The 20442-nt window shown below is 38.5% G+C and overlaps 2 protein-coding genes across 2 annotated transcripts; both read right to left on the bottom strand.

The window, feature by feature from the left end:
• Nucleotides 1–3736: 3736 nt before the first annotated feature.
• Nucleotides 3737–7300, bottom strand: LOC106700324 (zinc finger protein 675-like). The gene is made up of 2 exons (XM_023335371.1): nucleotides 7030–7300; nucleotides 3737–5053 (listed from the first exon to the last, which is right to left on the bottom strand). The coding sequence occupies exons 1-2, from the start codon at nucleotides 7226–7228 to the stop codon at nucleotides 4029–4031; spliced, it is 1224 nt and encodes a 407-aa protein (XP_023191139.1). The 5' UTR covers nucleotides 7229–7300; the 3' UTR covers nucleotides 3737–4028.
• Nucleotides 7301–10011: 2711 nt separating this feature from the next.
• LOC111608881 (zinc finger protein 239-like) lies at nucleotides 10012–11825 on the bottom strand. The gene has a single exon (XM_023335376.1). The coding sequence runs from the start codon at nucleotides 11747–11749 to the stop codon at nucleotides 10610–10612; it is 1140 nt and encodes a 379-aa protein (XP_023191144.1). The 5' UTR covers nucleotides 11750–11825; the 3' UTR covers nucleotides 10012–10609.
• Between the last annotated feature and the right edge of the window lie 8617 nt (nucleotides 11826–20442).

A 20442-nucleotide genomic window follows, 5' to 3' on the forward strand; every position in this document is an offset into this window, starting at 1 on the left:
AATGATCACTCCCTATTGTAGACTCCCAATTAACATCCCATTCACATGCATTAACAAGACAGTCAGATATTAATGTAATATCCAGACATGAAACTGTATTTTTATGTATATTTACTCTTGTACCTTTTCCATTATTAAGACAAACTAATGACCTTTCATCCATTAATTCTTCCACTATTTCACCATTATGATCTGTCTTCTTGCTACCCCATAGACTATTGTGAGCATTAAAATCTCCACACCAAACTTCTCTTCTATGTATTTTCCCTATTTCCTTAAATATTTCACTATCAAGATTTTTACATGGATTATAATAATTTATAATTTTAATATTTCCATATTTCCTTAAATTAAATATTTCTATATTAACACATTCTAATTTTTTATTTAATGAGTTGTTCTTATAAGCAATTCCTTCCTTAATTAAGGTGGCACATCCTCCTCCACTACCATTACTTCTATCCTGTCTTTCTATGTTATATCCAGGAATTTTAAAATCTAAATTTGAATTTAACCATGTTTCTTGTATGCATATTATATCTGGTATTATTTCTAATTCATAAACATACTTTTTAAATTCTTGTTCATTGGCTATTAAACTTCTGGCATTCCATTGAAGAATATGAAGAACCATCTTGTATCCTAATCCGGACCATTTTCTGTTGTTTCAGTGGCACTCAAAATGGTATGAATCTGATCTGCTTGAATTTCTTTCATATCTAGGAACCTCCCTGCTGCTGTTACTATTGCTTTTATTTTATCACTGTTCTTCTTCATTTGAACTGTAACATTAATAATATGACATATAAATGCTATAAAGTTTTCTTTTTTCACCATCATTGTATTTTCCTCTACTTTACATTTATGCACACATGTATTATGCGTATTTGTTGTTGGCATTAGTATTTGTCTCTGATCGTTCTGTCCTTCATTTTTATTCCGAGAAGTGTAACTTTGTTCTGTTTCTCCCAGCCTCATTCCTCTTGTACTATCTTTCTTTACTCTTTTTAATGCTTCTGCATATGAAACTTTTTCTGTTATCTTGATTTTCTGGGCTTCTTTAGCTTCCCTTTGAACTATACATCCACCATAGGCTGCACTGTGATCACCTCCACAGTTACAGCATTTGATTTTAGCATCTTTGTCACACTTTCCAAATTCATGTGGACCTCCACATCTTGCACATCTAATTTTTCCCTTACATTCTTTTGCAATGTGTCCCATTCTTTGACAGGTAAAACATCTGAGTGGTTTCGGGATGTACTCTCTAACTTTATAGTTCATGAATCCTAGCTGAATATTTTCTGACATTTTGTTTTCAAACTGTAATATCACAGCCATAGTATCTTTGAGTTCCCCTTCTCTTCTACTTTTAATCCTGATGGCATTTGTTATCTTCCCTCCTTTGATTTCATTCTTCACCTCCTCCATTGTCATTTCAAGTGGAACTCCTGAAATTACTCCTCTCAACCTTGCCATATAACCTGGTATATATGATTTAATTCTTTCTCCCATCAGAGTTTTCATTTTGATTATCTTCTGTTGTTGTGCCTCACTGATAGCTTGAATTATCACTTTTCTGTTGTTCATGATTCTGGCCGTTTTAATTTTCCCTATCTCTTCCTCTATTGCTTTGGTTATCTTTATCGGATGAATATAACCCCTTTCTTGCTGAAATTCTACCACAACTTTGTATTCCACTTCTGATTTACTGTTATCTTGTTCCCGTGAACTCACTCTTTGATTTATTTTTGTCCTTTTACTTCCTTCCGCTCCTGACTCACTTTCATCCGACCAACTTCGTGCCCTTTCATGTCTCTTTCTGATTGATCTTTTCATTTTTGCTGACCTCGATATCATCCACTCCATTTCCTTTCCACTATTTCCTCCTGATGTAGAAGCCATGCTACTACAGTCAATGCACAGCTTATGTGATCCACCAAATCAGCTCCTACCGCAGGGGTGCCCAAAGTCGGTCCTGGAGGGCCGGCATCCTGCATGTTTTAGTTCTCTCCCTGGTTTAACGCACCTGGATCAAATGATGGCTCGTTAGAAGGCCTAAGAAGAACATTGACATGCTGAAAAGGTTGCTGGTACCACCAGGGAGACAACTAAAATATGCAGGATGCCGGCCCTCGAGGACTGACTTTGGACACCTCTGTCCTACCGCCTTCTTTGTTTGTTGTGTTCAATTGTCCGCTTTTCACACCCAACCAACTTCCGCGTTCCTTCTCAGCCCGAAGCAACTTTCTTCTTCTTCTTTTTGTTTTTAATGGCGGTTGGCAAGCAACTTAATGGTGTGCATTACCGCCACCTACTGGTATGGAGTAGGAAGCAACTTTAAGCTATACCGCCACCTACTGTACATGAGTGTGTAGCAACATTACATGCATTAAATTTAGTTTTTTTTTTAAATGTTGTATTTTGAAGAAGAATAAATAATGCTTTACTTAATCTGTAAATATCCACTATGTTTCCTTCATTTCCCAATATTCCTTTAAGACTCCATTCCTGTCCTCCTAACCATTCTTCTCAATCTCTACCTTTCTCCTCAACCTACTACAAGTTTAGTATAACTGCCACAATATTCCGCTGTATAAACAGATAAATGGTCTGATAATTGTTTGGAAATATATATTTTAAAATCTGGTATACATATTCCCACACATCCTTTAATGTTCTTAGAACCGTCTGAATATATTTTAAGGTAATCACAATGTGAGTTTCTTAAATATGTCTATCTTTACCCCTACATAGTCATGTATAGGAGACGCGTGAAACGCATCAAGCATCTGCATTCACAGTGAAAGCAGATGAACTACAGTGTGTGGATAGGCGATAAACAGGGGGGAAAAAGTACTCCATATCAATTTATGTCTTTATTTCCAGACAAAAAGTAGTCCAAACCATTTATCAAAAAATAACAAAATAAAATACACAAATCATCAAGTAGGTAAAAAGCTAAAAGTATCACTAATATCACTCTACTTTGCAGTTGTCAGAGCTCCTAAGTTGTTAGAGACATACAAGTGGCACATACATTTATAAATGATATTTTATATCTATATAGAGATATCTATATATAACTATATCTATCTAGAAATGTATGTCTGTATATACATGCTCTAAAATAATAGTTTTTAAAAAATCCATTAATGGGCAACCAAAAATAGCTGAGGGTCTAATCAATCAATCAATCAAATTTTATTTGTATAGCACATTTCAGCAGCAAGGCATTTCAAAGTGCTTTACATCATAACAAACACAGAATCACAATGCAATATAGAATCAATAATTAAGTCAAGTTACATCAATAAATTTGTAATTGATTACGTTTCAAATACAATTCTAAACAGGTGGGTTTTCAGTTGAGATTTAAAAGAAGTCAGTGTTTCAGCTGTTTTACAGTTTTCTGGAAGTTTGTTCCAAATTCGTGGTGCATAGATGCTGAAAGCTGCTTCTCCTCGTTTGGTTCTGGTTCTGGGGATGCAGAGCAGACCAGAACCGGAAGACCTGAGAGGTCTGGAAGGTTGATACAATAAAAGCATATCTTTAATGTATTGTGGTGCTAAGCCGTTCAGTGATTTATAAACTAACAACAGTATTTTAAAGTCTATTCTTTGAGCTACAGGGAGCCAGTGGAGGGACTTTAAAACTGGTGTTATGTGCTCTAACTTCCTGGTTTTAGTGAGAACGCGAGCAGCAGCATTCTGGATCAGCTGCAGCTGTTTGATTAATTTGTTGGACAGACCTGTGAAGACGCTGTTGCAATAATCAATACGACTGAAGATGAACGCATGGATGAGTGTTTTGCAAAGTGAAAGCAATCCAAGACATTGTTTAATATTTATTACAGTGAATCTGTGCGAGTTAAATGCCCAATTGTCAATTTTGTGTTATGTGAAAATTCAGTTCACAGTAATAAAAGAACACTTTCCCCACCATATTTTATGTGAAAAACACATTTCACCCATGTGGGTTCTAAAGAGAATAAGTAATACATTTCAAATTTTTTCACAAGTCTGGCTTCAACGCAGTCCCCGGCCTGTATGAGTTTTCATGTGACTGTTCAAATTATCCCTTCGACTGAATCTTCTCCCACATGTTTGACAAGGAAAAGGCTTCACACTTGTATGAATCGTCTTGTGACGATTTAAAATACTCATTTGACAGAAACTTTTTCCACATGACTGGCATGAAAAAGGCTTCTCACCTGTATGAATCGTCTTGTGACGATTTAAAATACTAATTTGACAGAAACTCTTTCCACATGACTGACATGAAAAAGGCTTCTCACCCGTATGAGTTCTTTTGTGGTCCTTTAAATGACCATGTCGAGAGAATTTCTTTCCGCATAACTGGCATGAAAAAGGTCTCTCACCTGTATGAGTTGTCTTGTGACATTTTAAAATATAACTTAGAAAAAAACTTTTTCCGCATATTTCACATGAAAAACGTCTCTCACCAGTGTGAGTTTTGTAATGGTTTTTCAATTTATACTGTTGTGTGTAACATCTCCCACAAACATCACATTTGAAAGATCTTTTCTGTGTACTGGTACCAGACTGACTCTCTGACACAGAGGAGCTGCTTCCTTCCTGATCTTTTCTCTCAATCACTGGAGAGATATGAAGGGAAAGCTGCTCTGTTCTTCTCTCTTCTTCATTCATATCATCTTCCTGAAGAGTAGAAGTCTCAATCAAAGCAGCAAACTGCTTCTGGACAAGCTGCTCTCCCTCCTGACTGCTGCAGAGGTTCTTCTGGTCCTGTCCAGTTAGTAAATGTTCTAGTGGCTGCTGTTCATGTTGAAGCACGGAAGACTCTAGTTCCTCTTTTCTTACATATGTTAGTGGATATTCTATTTCCTCATGTTTGAGAAGTGCAGGTTGTGGTTCCTCCTCTTCTTTTTTAATCCATTTTGGTTCTGGTTCCATATGTTCCTCTTCAGTCCACTGATGTTGTCTCTGGTCATAACTGGATCTACTTGCCAGGCTCCAGACTCGTTTAATGGCAGAAGCTTCTTCCTCATTGGAGACACTTGGCTGTTGGAGGTCTGTGGGAACAAAGGATGACATCATTAATATAATTTAATTGATGACTATCTCATGGATCAGCCTGGTTTTTCCTGGAGATTCTGGTCTGTAGGCATCATCCAGTTAATATCAAATAAGTTTGTAGAGTTTAACGGAAAAGCAGGTAAAGTGTCCACCACACTAAATTACAGCTGTGGCAAAAATGCTCTAAAGACATTAATCCAGAAGTACAGTTTCATACAGATATTATTTTTACAATTAGATGTTTAATTTTAGGGCATTCACACAGTAAAGAACTCATCTTACATTAGGACAATAGATTTTTAATTTTACGTGTAACCTCACATTTTAAAGTTGTTCAGACTGTGTAGAAGTTTAATCAGTAAAACATGACATTCTGTTTCTCTGGCTTATAAATGGGATGAGACACCAAGACTTGTTTCACTAATCTGCTGTTCAAAAGAAGAAAGAGAAGAGAGCATTTTCTATAAGGCAGATATATTGATGTTCAAAAGGAAGTGGATCCAAGAATATACTGAAATGACTTGCCCGAAATGTAAACCTATAATGTAAACCACTGCTCCGACTGTGCATCTAGATTAGTAACTGGAAGTGTGAGAGATGAGGTTGGATGAGTTTCTCTCAACAACACACTCTGAGGGAGATGGTGGTGCAGGACAAAACATCTCCAGGTCTCCCTGGCCAGGTCCCAAGGCTGCACCTTACACCCCTCTATGAAGTGTGGTCTCAGTCAAACAGCACACAAGGGTTTGAGTCTGTAGATTTCAAGCGTGCAAACATTTGAGAATTGGGACAGTTCGCTCCTGTGTGTTCTAATTTCGCCATCCAAAATGGTGGGACTAGTCACTGTTTAGGTATTTGTGCTCCTAAAAAGTACAACTACAACCAAAAATTGACTTTATATGTACATTATAGGTATTTTTTGCTGGAGATATTTGATTGTTCAAATGTGTTTTGTTATAACTTCAATCAATCAATTTTATTTATAAATCACCCTTCACACTAAAAGCAGCGTACAGATCAATAAAAAACAAACACCCTGAAAATGCACAGGCTAAGCAAAAATGAGTCAATTCAGGAAATACAATTAAAAAGATGGGTCTTGAGCCCTGTCTTAAAGACAACAACGTTTTCTGGAGCCCTCAAGTTCTCTGGCAGACCGTTCCACAAACGAGGGCCAAACACTGGAAAGAAGTTTTACCCTAAGTGTGTGTTCTGACTCTGGGAACAGGTAATAGTTCGGTGCCAGTCACTGTCTGAGTCCGTGTCCTGTTCTCCGCGTCCTGTGTCCTATGTAGCATTGATATTTTACGCTCCAGTTCAGTAACTTTCTCAAAAAGTGAGAAACAGCCTGGCATCTTGCTGGAGAAGTTTCAAAAGCCATTGGAAGAGACTTGATCACAGATGACTGCCACTTCTCGTTGGGTTTACTCTCAGCTGACGTGGCACATAGTCCAGTTTTCCAGACGGCTTCTAGTACAAAATAATTTGTTTGTTAGTATTTGCTTGTTTCATACATTTGTTCTGTGCCCCTATGAAAAAAAAACAACACAGCTCATCCTTCCTCCCTTCCCTAATAACCTTCACCGCAGTAATCAGACCTGGAGGTGTGTGGACGGACATCATGCAATTATTTATTTTAGCATTTACAAAATTACGTATGAGCTTATAAATGAAGAATTTACACACTATATTCCAGAATTTACAGCACTGATCATACTTGGAAATATATATTTAGTCACGGGGCTTGAATGATTTCCATCTGGTTTTCAGAGAGTCATAAACAATTTTTCTGTTTGTGCTGCAACATTTTGTCCTGAGCTCCAAAACTATCAGCCTCTGTAGCATCAGAGCTAGCAGCTAAAACAGTTTCTGTTCAGCCCCGTTTAGCAGCAGCTGGAGCTGCAGCAACTATCGCCGCTGACGGATCTCTGCTGTCTTCAGTGAAAACATCAGCACCTTTATCCAGACCTACCAGAACTTTGTCTCTGCAGCTCCGAACCGACTCTGTGTAGCTTAATTTCTGGTTTCCAGTTGATCCCCATCATCCTGCGCTGAGCATCGAGCTCTTCCTCGTAGCAAATGATGGTTTTTTCAACCTCGGTGAAGATTTCTTGAGCAGCAGCAGTTAGTCTCTCTCTGATAAACTCTCTGAGATGCTGAGCTGAAGACATGGTTGCTGAAATATTAGCAGGAATGGGACAATGCAGCAGTTTTCTAGCTTAGCGTATGCTAGCTTCTTCTTCTTTTCTGTCATGGCGGATCGGAAGCAACTTTAAGCTATACCGCCACCTACTGTACATGAGTGTATAGCAACATGTTATATTTTGAAGAAAAATAAATAATGCTTTCCTTAATCTGTAAATATCCACTATGTTTCCTTCATTTCCCAACATTCCTGTCCTCCTAACCATTCTTCTCAATCTCTCCCGTTCTCCTCAACCTACTGCAGGTTTGGTATAACTGCCACAATTTCTGCTGTAAAAACAGATAATTGGCCCGATAATTGTTTGGAAATATATATTTCAAAATCTGGTGTATAAATTCCCACACATCCTTTAATGTTCTTAGAACCATCTGAATATATTTAAGGTAATCACAATGTGAGTTTCTTAAATATATCTATCTTTACCCCTACTTCATTTGAATTCCAATCATTTTTCATTGTATGAGGTCTCATGTCTATATTTACCTCATTAAATAGTCAAGGAGGAACAACACTAATCAGATTAAACTTCATTATTTCCTTGTTCTCTAATCCATACATTTTAGCGCATTTTTCTACCATCCACCCAAATCCACAACTATGGAAATTTGAATATTCCCAACAGTTTTGTAAAATTGTTGAAGTTACATTTTGTTCTATAATTTCCATCCTATATAGAGATAATTGTATTCATCTCATTTCCATTGGAGTCTCTCCAGTCTCTATTAAAAGACCATTAATAGATGTCGTTTTCACTTTAACACTCGGTAGTTGTGGGTTTAAGTATTGTTAGCAATCTCTTCCAGTAACATAATTACTCAGCAATGTTTTTATTTTTCCTGTCAATGTAACATTTTTTACCATTTATTAAAAAAATAAAATACACAAATCATCAAGTAGGTAAAAATTATACATCTGCTACAAATCGCATGAACAGTTATTCCAAAATCTATAAAAAAGCTAAAAGTATCTCTTTTGTTCACAGATATGCTCTAAAATTTGAAAAAATCCATTAATGGGCAACCAAAAATAGCTGAGGGTCTAATGTATATTGCAAAGTGAAAACAATCCAAGACATTGTTTAATATTTATTACAGTGAATCTGTGTGAGTTAAATGCCTAATTGTCACTTTTGTGTTTTATGAAAGTTCAGTTCACAATAATAAAAGAACACTTTCCCCACCATATTTTATGTGGAAAACACATTTCACCCATGTGGGTTCTAAAGAGGATAAGTAATACATTTCAAATTTTTTCACAAGTTTGGCTTCAACGAAGTCCCCGGCCTGTATGAGTTTTTATGTGACTGTTCAAATTATCCCTTCAATAGAATCTTCTCCCACATGACTGACATGAAAAAGGCTTCTCACCCGTATGAATTCTTTTGCGGTCCTTTAAATTACCAAGTCGAGAGAATCTCTTTCCGCATAACTGGCATGAAAAAGGTCTCTCACCTGTATGAGTTTTGTAATGGTTTTTCAATTTATACTGTTGTGTGTAAAATCTCCCACAAATGTCACATTTGAAAGATCTTTTCTTTGTACAGGTATCAGCCTGACTCTCTGACACAGAGGAGCTGCTTCCTTCCTGATCTTTGCTCTCAACCACTGGAGAGATATGAAGGGAAAGCTGCTCTGTTCTTCTCTCTTCTTCATTCATATCATCTTCCTGAAGAGTAGAAGTCTCAATCAAAGCAGCAAACTGCTTCTGGACAAGCTGCTCTCCCTCCTGACTGCTGCAGAGGTTCTTCTGGTCCTGTCTAGTAAATGCTCTGCCTGGTGGTTGCTGTTCATGTTGAAGCACTGAAAACTCTAGTTCCTCTTTTCTTAGATATGTTAGTGGATATTCTATTTCCTCATGTTTGAGAAGTGCAGGTTCTGGTTCCTCCTCTTCTTCTTTAATCCACTTATGTTGTTTCTGGTCCTGACTGGATCTAATTGCCAGGCTAAAGACTTGTTGGATGGCTGAAGCTTCGTCCTCATTGGAGACACTTGGCTGTTGGAGGTCTGTGGGAACAAAGGATGACATCATTAATATAATTTAATTGGTGACTGCCTCATGGATCAGCCTTGTTTTCCAGGAGATTCTGGTCTTTAGGCATCATACGGTTAAAATCAATTATGTTTGTAGGGTTTAACGGAAAATCAAGTAAAATGTCCACCACACTAAACTACAGCTATGGCAAAAATGTTCTAAAAATTTCAATCCAGAAGTACAGTTTCATACAGGATTACAGCTTTGCTCTGCTAGATCAGGACTGTGCAACATCTGCAGCTCCAGACCTGCAATAGGCTCTGTGGCTCAATTATAATAATAAACAATGAAATATTGCACGTTTTCTGTTTCATACATTTGTTCTGTGCCTCTATTAAAAAAACAACACAGCTCATCGTTCCTCCCTTCTCTCCTTCATAATAACCTTCACTGAACTCTTCAAAATTATTGAAGTTACATTTTCTTCTATAACTTCCATCCAATGTAGAGATAATTGTATTCATCTGATTTCCATTGGAGTCTCAACAGTCTCTATTAAAATAACATTAGTAGGTGTCGTTTTCACTTTAAGACTCTTTAGTTGTGGGTTTAAGTATAAATCTCTTCCAGTAACATAGTTACTCAGTAATATTTTTATATTCCCTGTCGATGTAACATTTTTTAATACAAAAACACAATGGATTGCAAATTGGTGCAATAACGCCCCCGAATGAACTACAGTGTGTGGATAGGCGATAAACGGGGGGAAAAAAGTACTCCATATCAATTCATGTCTTTATTTCCAGACAAAAAGTAGTCCAAACCATTTATCAAAAAATAACAAAATAAAATACACAAATCATCAAGTAGGTAAAAATTACACATCCGCCACAAATCAGTAATCCTAAAATATATAAAAAAGCTAAAAGTATCACTAATATCACTCTACTTTGCAGTTGTCAGAGCTCCTAAGTTGTTAGATACATACAAGTGGCACATACATTTATAAATGATTTTTTATATCTATATAGAGATATCTATACATAACTATATCTTTATAGAAATATACAGTATATCTATACATATATGCTCTAAAATAATCATTTTTTAAAAATCCATTAATGGGCAACCAAAAATAGCTGAGGGTCTAATGTGTTTTGCAAAGTGAAAACAATCCAAGACATTGTTTAATATTTATTACAGTGAATCTATGTGAGTTAAATGCCTAATTGTCAATTTTGTGTTTTATGAAAATTCAGTTCACAATAATAAAAGAACACTTTCCCCACCATATTTTATGTGGAAAACACATTTCACCCATGTGGGTTCTAAAGAGAATAAGTAATACATTTCAAATTTTTTCACAAGTTTGGCTTCAACGCAGTCCCTGACCTGTATGAGTTTTCATGTGACTGTTCAAAGCATCCCTTCGACTAAATCCTCTCCCACATGTTTGACAAGGAAAAGGCTTCTCACTTCTATGAATCGTCTTGTGACGATTTAAAATTCTCAATTGACAGAAACTTTTTCCACATGACTGGCATGAAAAAGGCCTCTCCCCAGCATGAATTTTCTTGTGGTCATTTAAAGTACTACTTCGAGTAAAACTTCTTCCACATGACTGGCATGAAAAAAGCTTCTCACCTGTATGAATTTTCTTGTGACGATTTAAAACACTAATTTGACAGAAACTCTTTCCACATGACTGACATGAAAAAGGCTTCTCACCTGTATGAATTCTTTTGTGGTCCTTTAAATTACCAAGTCGAGAGAATCTCTTTCCGCATAACTGGCATGAAAAAGGTCTCTCACCTGTATGAGTTGTCTTGTGACATTTTAAAATATAACTTAGAGAAAAACTTTTTCCGCATACTTCACATGAAAAAGGTCTCTCACCAGTGTGAGTTTTGTAATGGTTTTTCAATTTATACTGTTGTGGGTAACATCTCCCACAAATGTCACATTTAAAAGATCTTTTCTTTGTACTGGTACCAGACTGACTCTCTGACACAGAGGAGCTGCTTCCTTCCTGATCTTTGCTCTCAACCACTGGAGAGATATGAAGGGAAAGCTGCTCTGTTCTTCTCTCTTCTTCACTCATATCATCTTCCTGAAGAGTAGAAGTCTCAATCAAAGCAGCAAACTGCTTCTGGACAAGCTGCTCTCCCTCCTGACTGCTGCAGAGATTCTTCTGGTCCTGTCCAGTTGGTAAATGTTCAGGTGGCTGCTGTTCATGTTGAAGCACTGAAGAATCTAGCTCCTCCTTTCTTACGTATATTAGTCGATATTCTATTTCCTCATGTCTGAGCAGTGCAGGTTCTGGTTTGTTTTCTTCTTTTTTAATCCTTTTTGGTTCTGGTTCCATCTGTACCTCTTCAGTCCACTGATGTTCTGCTTCTTTCTGGTCCTGACTGGACCTACTTGCCAGGCTCCAGACTCGTTTAATGGCAGAAGCTGCCTCCTCATTGGAGACACTTGGCTGTTGGAGGTCTGTGGGAACAAAGGATGACATCATTAATACACTGCCTGGCCCAAAAAAAAAAGTCACCACCTGGATTTAACTAAGCAAATAGGTACAAGCCTCCTATTGGATAAGTACTGCATAGGCGATTATCTTTCAGCTGGCAACAAGTTATTTAACCCCAGCTGATGCAATGAGTAACTCTTCATTTCTTAAACAACCATGGCAAAAGACACATCCTGTGGTCGTGGAAAAGACGTTAGTCTGTTTAAGAAGGGTCAAATCATTGGCATGCATCAAGCAGAGAAAACATCTAAGGAGATTGCAGAAACTACTAGAACTGGGTTAAGAACTGTCCAACGCATCATTAAAAACTGGAAGGATGGTGGGGAACCATCGTCTTCCAGGAAGAAATGTGGTCGGAAAAAAATCCTGAATGATCGTGATCGGCGATTACTTAAACGTTTGGTCAAATCAAATCGAAGAAAAACAACAGCAGAACTCAGGAGTATGTTTAATTGTGAACGCAAAAGCATTTCCACACGCACAATGCGAAGGGAACTCAAGGGGTTGGGATTGAACAGCTGTGTAGCCGTAAGAAAACCTCTAATCAGTAAGGCTAACCAGAAAAAAAGGCTTCAGTTTGCTAGGGAGCATAAAGATTGGACTCTGGAGGAATGGAAGAGGGTCATGTGGTCTGATGAGTCCAGATTTACCCTGTTCCAGAGTGATGGGCGCATCAGGGTAAGAAGAGAGGCAGGTGAAGTGATGCACCCATCATGCCTAGTGCCTACTGTACAAGCCTGTGGGGGCAGTGCTATGATCTGGGGTTGCTGCAGTTGGTCAGGTCTAGGTTCAGCAACATTGTGCGCCCAAAGAATGAGGTCAGCTGACTACCTGAATATACTGAATGACCAGGTTATTCCATCAATGGATTTTGTCTTCCCAAATGGAACGGGCATATTCCAAGATGACAATGCCAGGATTCATCAGGCTCACATTGTGAAAGAGTGGTTCAGGGAGCATGAGACATCTTTTTCACACATGGATTGGCCACCACAGAGTCCAGACCTTGACCCCATTGAGAATCTTTGGGATGTGCTGGAGAAGGCTTTGCGCAGTGGTCAGACTCTCCCATCATCAATACAAGATCTTGGTGAAAGATTAATGCAACACTGGATGGAAATAAATCTTGTGACACTGCAGAAGCTTATTGAAACAATGCCACAGCGAATGCGGGCTGTAATCAAAGCTAAAGGCGGTCCAACAAAATATTAGAGAGTGTGACCATTTTTTGGTGGTGACTTTTTTTTTGGCCAGGCAGTGTATAATTTAATTGATGACTATCTCATGGATCAGCCTGGTTTTTCCTGGAGATTCCGGTCTGTAGGCATCATCCAGTTAATATCAAATAGGTTTGTAGAGTTTAACGGAAAAGCAGGTAAAGTGTCCACCACACTAAATTACAGCTGTGGCAAAAATGCTCTAAAGATTTTAATCCGGAGGTACAGTTTCATACAGATATTTTTTTTACAATTAGATGTTTAACTTTAGGGCATTCATACAGTAAAGAACTCATCTTACCTTAATGCAATAGATTTTTAATTTTACATGTAACCTCACTTTTTAAAGTTGATCAGATTGTTATGGGGCCCAAAATTCTTGACAACGCCCAAGGAACAGGAATGAATCTAAAACCTGCAGGACATTTAATGTTGAGCAACTGTGTTGGAGAGTTCTGGACTTTGCAATTCCAACTCCATCATTCTTACATACTTGTTATATATTTGTTTCATGTGCAAATTCAGTTTACCATAATGAAAGACAATTTTCATCCCATATTTCATGCGAAAACCGTATCTCACCCATGTGGGTTCTCCTGAGTATATCTAAATGATCAATTTCACAGAAAACTTGTCCACAAGTTTGGCTTCAAAACGGCCTTTGACTTGTATGAGTTTTCATGTGACAAATTACTTATTTTGTGAGAAACTTTTTCCGGATGACTGGCATGAAAAAGGCCGTTCACCTGAATGACTTTTCTTATGACGATTTAAACTTCTAGTTTGACAGAATTTTTCCCCACATGTTTCACATGAAAAAGGCCTCCCATTTGTATGAGATTTCTTGTGGTAATTTAATTGACTCAGTTTAGAAAAACTTTTTCCACATGATTCACATGAAAAAGGCTCCTCACCTGCATAAATACTCCTGTGGCGATATAAATTGTGAATGTGAGAGAAGGTTTTTCCGCAAGACTGACATGAAAAAGGCTTCTCACCTGTATGAATTTTCTTGTGGACTTTTAAATCACAAATTTGTGAGAAACCTTTTCCGCATGTTTCACATGAAATATTCTCACCAGTGTGGGTTCTGTAATGTTTTTTCAACATCCACTGTCGTGTGTAACATATTCCACAAACATCACATTTAAAAGATCTTTTCTTTGTACTGGTACCAGACTGACTCTCTGAGTCAGAGGAGCTGCTTCCTTCCTGATTTTTGCTCTCAATCACTGGAGAGTTTTGAAGGGAAAACTGCTCTGTTCTTCTCTCTTCTTCACTTGTATCTTCCTGAAGAGTAGAAGTCTGAATCAAAGCAGCAAACTGCTTCTGGACAAGCTGCTCTCCCTCCTGATTGCTGCAGAGGTTCTTCTGGTCCTGTCCAGTTAGTAAATGTTCTGGTGGCTGCTGTTCATGTTGAAGCACGGAAGAATCTAGTTCCTCTTTTCTTACGTATTTTAGTGGATATTCTATTTGCTCATGATTGAGCAGTGTAGGTTGTGGTTCCTTCCCTTCTTCTTTAATCCATTTTGTTTCTGGTTCCATCTGTTCCTCTTCAGTCCACTGATGTTCTGCTTCTTTCTGGTCCTGACTGGACCTACTTGCCAGGCTACAGACTTGTTGGATGGCAAAAGCTTCTTCCTCATTGGAGACACTTGGCTGTTGGAGGTCTGTGGGAACAAAGGATGACATCATTAATATAATTTAATTGATGACTATCTCATATATCAGCCTGGTTTTTCCTGGAGATTCTGGTCTGTAGGCATCATACGGTTAATCTAAAATTAGTTTATAGAATTGAACTAAAAATCAGGTGAAGTCTTCCTCACTAAATTTGAGCTGTGGGCGAAATGTTAAGATTTCAACCACATACATATTTTAACCCAGAAGTACAGTTTCATACAGATTTTAAATTTCTTTCACAATTAAACGTTTAATCTTTCGGTCTTTATACAGTGACGAACTCAACCTACATTAGACATGTGTTTAATCTCACATCATTTCCATAAACAAGGCAAATGTGTTGATATTAAAAATGACATGGATCCAAGAAAAGATAGAAAAAACTGGCCTAAAATTAAAACCCATTCATTATTGCTCAAACTGCGCACATAGGGAAACAACTGAATTTATGAGAGTTGAGGCTGGATGAGTTTATCTCAACACCACACAGTGAGGAGGATGGTGGAGCAGGTCAACACATCTCCAGGTCTCTCTGTAAGAGAACTGCAGCCAAGAGGAACATCCTGGAGGCATCAGGTCTCCATAGCAACCATCAGACACTGCATTCATGAAAACTGAATATTTGGGAGAAATGCCACAAAGAATCCTTTCCTGTCATCACTGTTGGAGACACCTGATCCATTTAACTTAAACATGTCCCACAGAACAAATTTGGAGTGACAGAGATATTTCAGAAATGTAGATGTGAAGAAAACCATTTGCATGTTTCTACTTGGACAGTTTACCAGTCTCCTTATATAACTGGTCTGGACCCCTGAAGTGAAGTGAGAACACTACATTTATGTTTTTAACAGTCCTTTAGACTGATTTTATTTTTTACATTTAACAATAAATTAAAATGAAGATGATGCACTTTTAGCTTCAGCTGAATAGAGATCACGGGCAGAAATCCCAGGAGGCTCGGGGGGATCTGGACCCCTGTCAATCTTAGAAAAGTCTAGAGTTGTGCCTCCCTAAAAAGTTTTTATTTCACTTCATTTATTTATTTCAAACATCATAGAAATATAAGATCACATGCATGAACAAGAAATGCAAAAGTAGGCCTGTCATGATAAATCTAGCTGAACTATTGTCTCAGAAATTATTGCAATAAACAATAATATTGTTTGAAGACCATTTTAAACTGTAATAACTGTAATGCAAGCACATTCTGCCAAAAATAAATACACTTTATGTTTAAAAGAACACTTAACACTGGAACTGGTAAACAAAATAAACAAAACAACCAAAAGCAAAAATAAAATGGACTCTCAGTCGCCATTACAAAATGCACTTCAATAAAAAGTAAACACAACATAAAACCAAAATGGAAATAAAAACTACATTCAACCAAAAGAGTACAGATTATGAAGTCTGTATACTATATCAAATTTAAAATTTTTGGTTCCCTCTCCGGTCAATGATTCAGTCCAATGTGTAGGAGGAGCAACAACTGCGCTGAACGGTACAGGCTCTCAGAGCCGCTAAAGTCAGGAGCTAGTTGTGGCTCTCCAGCACAAACAAAAACCCCTCCAGTAAGTAAACACTTACAGCAAAAGACATGTAACACCTTTTATTTACTTTCACTGCTCAAGAGGAAGAAACCCATTAACAATTGCTGGGTTGCAGACACGTGACCCGGATGCCGTGCAAAATTCAGATGGGGGTCAGGAAGTGAATTTCTCCAGTTGAGGACAGAACAAAATAGATACGAAGCAGAGACCTAAAAAACAGAGCAAGCCTCAAAAAAAACCTAATGGAAATACTCGCAAAGCAAGCCGAGCAGAGCTGAGCCCAGCCGGTGGAAAAGGGGCATAATGTATATTACCTTACTGTCCAAGTGTCTAAGTAAGTGTCCAATAAAATATCTCAAAATACAATTTAAACAATGTTATCCTTAACTGTTAGAAAGTGGGCTCTCCAAGCTCTGGCACTGCAACTCCGGTTTATAGCCATAGATTGTCGATCCACTTTTCTTCTCTTTTGTTGATCTGCCTCATTGGAAATAAAAACTGGCTACATTGCTTTAATAGACTTGAGCTTTTTTGTCAAAGGTAGCAAATGTTTCACTCATATTTTGCTCTCTAACTTTTACGTCAATGAGAAGAGTTTGAAACGGGCGGGAGGGGCTGAGCGTTACAACTAGCTGACAGCTCTGTGTGGGAGCCGAGAAACAGAAAACAGAAAAACTGAAAGGTGTGCTTTTATTTCTTGCCATCAATTTTTTTAAAACCACAAAAAATTTAATATTTGTCCTTAAAATCCCTGGTGCTTTCATCGTTACGTTTAAGTTACGATACTTCCAAGCAGGGGCGGAAATTCAGGGGGGCAGGAGGGGCTGCGGATGGGAGGCAGAGTATGACTTCATGGATCCAAGCCTTTATCACGTCAGAGCTGGAGAAAGCGGCCCTCTCCTGTTGAGTATGATGTATGTAGGATTATATAGTATGGTGCCCCAGTCAATGTTGACTCATGGTTGCTAAAATCCTTACAAGACCGACTGATTTTAGTGACATAGTGGGTGTAAAATATTGAATAAAATGTGCTACAGGACTGGCTTTATTTACATTTAACTTTCTGACACACAAAATTACAAGTGGATCGTCCATATTGTCTCCAAGTGTATTCTGGGTAAAGCTTGTCACCGGCCGTCCACCAATGTCATCATCAGTCACTTGGCAACAGATGGCAAACTAGCTAGAGCATTTCTACGGACTAAGTTAACATGAGTGGAGCTCCATGGAGCGGCGAAGTGGAAAGGATGGAAAAAACAGAGCAAGGAAAAGCCAAAAACTGGACGCATATTTTGTTCCTCGTCTTGGGAGACGAACCGAACCCTTTTGTTGGCAGCGATTCAGACCCGTCAAAACTGGCAGCCCAGCGAAGGAGCTGGACTAGTTACAGGTAGCAGCTCTGACATTATTCACAAATGTGAGTTAACTGTAGACTGATTGTAAACTGTATGAGCCGAGCCGCCGAGCTTACATCCCCTTTTCTCTCTGTCGGCGGTACAGCGGTGATGTCAGGGACAGACGGCTGAGTTCTGGTCGCTTTCAGCAGTTCGGGTTGAGCGTTTTTGAGCCAAGACAGCAGTATGGTGTTTATAGTTAAGGTTTTCATTGGAGCCGCCTTGAAGAGCATCTTCCAGACCGTTCAGTTTGTGCGAACGGCAGTGCGCGATCCGTACCAAGTTACAAACATCCAGATGTGCGCGAGGTGCTGCGACATACTGCGCATGCGGCGCGAGCCGCTGCGTTCCTGCTTCAACACCTCAACAATAAACCTAACTTCAGCAGTTGCTAGCTGCTCCAGGCTCTGAGTTGAAATTGATAAAGTGTCAAAATGATCCGAACCCATCCGCGGTTCGTTGTTGTACTTCATGACAGGTGGATTTTGAATGACAGTTTCTCTCTGTGGTGGTGAAACTTGTAAGATCCGCTGTTGCGGGCATGTCTATGTTGTAAAGTTAAATTATCATGAGCTTTATTATTTGGGTATAAATGACCCGGTCATTAGCCCCGCCCCCCGGCTGACTTTTTCAGTTAGTGCTTCCAAGATTTTCATTAGTTCTGCATACATATAGGTTCTCAGTCAACCAGGACATGGGAATAAAAAATGTTTATAAATAAAGCAACTTAGCAAGTTATAATTTAAATAACACATAACTTGTATCGAGAGCCACAATAATAAATCTACATTTATGGGAAATTTGATCAAGTGGAGTTACTCATTAAAACTTGTTTTTATTTAGAGCCTTAAGTTTTTGTAAAGCTGTAGCAGAGATTAGATCTGTGACACTGAGCCAAACTCATAATTAAACATTTAAATATTAGTTTGACTAAATATGGGTCTCAACAGTTTGTTTACTGAAAAAGACTCGTTTGATGTGGATTGCCACTTGCAAGTCATTTTTAGTCTTTCAACCTGAATACATAAAAACTTTTTAAATCGCATTTTACAATATATGTAACTTTGAGGAACTGCCCCTGTTTATGGTCCCCCCAATAATGAAATGGGATTTCCCCCCATGATAGATAGGACCACAGGTTTGATCTGCTAAATCAGGGCTGTACAACCTGCAACTCCAGACCTGCAAGTGGCGCAATTATTACAATAAACAATGAATTATTACCCTTAATTGATTAATCCATTTATTCTGTGCTCCTATGAAAAACAACACAACTCGTCCTGTGTCTCCCCCTCCCCTTCCTAATAACCTCCACTGCTCTACTCTGACCTGGATGTGTGTGGATTTTTTTTTTTTTTTTAAGATTTACAAAATCACGTATCAGCTTACAAATGAATACTTTACACCTTATATTCCAGATTTCCAGCATTATAACAATTGGAGTAATATACTTAGTCAGGGAGCTTGACTCAAACACGTTTTCTGTTTGTCCTGAGCTACAAAACTATCAACCTCTGTAGCATCAGAGCTAGCAGCTAAAAACAGTTCCTGTTCAGCCCCGTTGAGACGCAACTGGAGCTGCAGCAAATATCTGTCTGCAGAGAAAGCATCAGCAACTTTATCCAGACCTACCAGAACTTTGTCTCTGCAGCTCCGATCCAATTCTGTGCAGGTTTATTTGTGTTTTCCAGTTGATCCCCATCATTCTGGGCTCAGCTTCCTTCTGGACAAGCTGCTCTCCCTCCTGACTGCTGCAGAGGTCCTTCTGGTCCTGTCCAGTTGGTAAATGTTCTGGTGGCTGCTGTTCAAGTTGAAGCCCTGAAGAATCTAGCTCCTCTTTTCTTACGTATATTAGTGGATATTCTATTTCCTCATGATTGAGCAGTGTAGGTTCTGGTTTGTTTTCTTCTTTTTTAATCCTTTTTGGTTCTGGTTCCATCTGTACCTCTTCAGTCCACTGATCTTCTGCTTCTTTCTGGTCCTGACTGGACTGAATTGCCAGGCTCCAGACTTGTTGGATGCCAGGAGCTTCCTCCTCATTGGAGACACTTGGCTGTTGGAGGTCTGTGGGAACAAAAAACGACATAATTCATATAATTTAATTGGTGACTATCTCATCATGGATCAGCCTGGTTTGTCCTGGAGATGCTGGCCTGTTTTGTAGAGTTTAACTGAAAAGCAAGTCAAGTAACCACCTCACAAAACTTTTCTTCAATAGCTTCTAGGTCATGTATTTTTTCCTCTCTCCTACTTAACCCTCTGATGCGTAAGTGGGTCCTTTTTGACCCAGTGAGGTCATCTTTTTGCAATATCTTTGTAATGAAAAGTTTATCACTTTATATTCCAGGTACAGTGAACCCTCGTTTTTTGCAGGGGTTGCGTTCCGAAAAGAACCATTTAACTCTAAAATAATCATTTTACTCATCAATACAAAGTACAGTAGGTCAAATTGTGACTCGCGTATTTCACTGTGCCTCTGACTGTGACGCTGCGGCCTGACTCCGCTCTCCAGTGGCTTTTTCTTCTGAAGCCTGAGGTGCAGGTGTGTTTTTTCGAGAGAAGAACATAATTATCGGTAGTTGTTGTCACTCTTTTTTCTTCTGGGCAAAAATATTTGCCAAAATTTGCCAAGCTGTATTAAGTATATTTAAATACCGTAACGTTATTGGCACACAGGTAGAGAAGAAGCACGAAGACTGTTTAGCCAATCAGGACGCAGAACACAATGCACTGTGAAAAAAAACTGAACAAAAAACTCCGCGAAGCAGCGAAGCCGTGAAAGATAAACCGCGTTATAGCAAGGGTTCACTGTATTAAAATTTTTAATTTACCTT

The sequence above is a fragment of the Xiphophorus maculatus genome, chromosome 6 (genome assembly GCF_002775205.1).
Source record: "Xiphophorus maculatus strain JP 163 A chromosome 6, X_maculatus-5.0-male, whole genome shotgun sequence".
Classification (NCBI taxonomy): domain Eukaryota; kingdom Metazoa; phylum Chordata; class Actinopteri; order Cyprinodontiformes; family Poeciliidae; genus Xiphophorus; species Xiphophorus maculatus.

Bases quoted from the DNA above. Each gene is read 5' to 3' on its own strand.
- LOC111608881 (XM_023335376.1), bottom strand. From the start codon at position 11,749: ATGATGTCATCCTTTGTTCCCACAGACCTCCAACAGCCAAGTGTCTCC.
- LOC106700324 (XM_023335371.1), bottom strand. From the start codon at position 7,228: ATGTCTTCAGCTCAGCATCTCAGAGAGTTTATCAGAGAGAGACTAACT. The intron at 5,054-7,029 runs GTAGGTCTGGAT...TTGTTCCCACAG, and splicing joins GCTGCAGAGACAAAGTTCTG to ACCTCCAACAGCCAAGTGTC.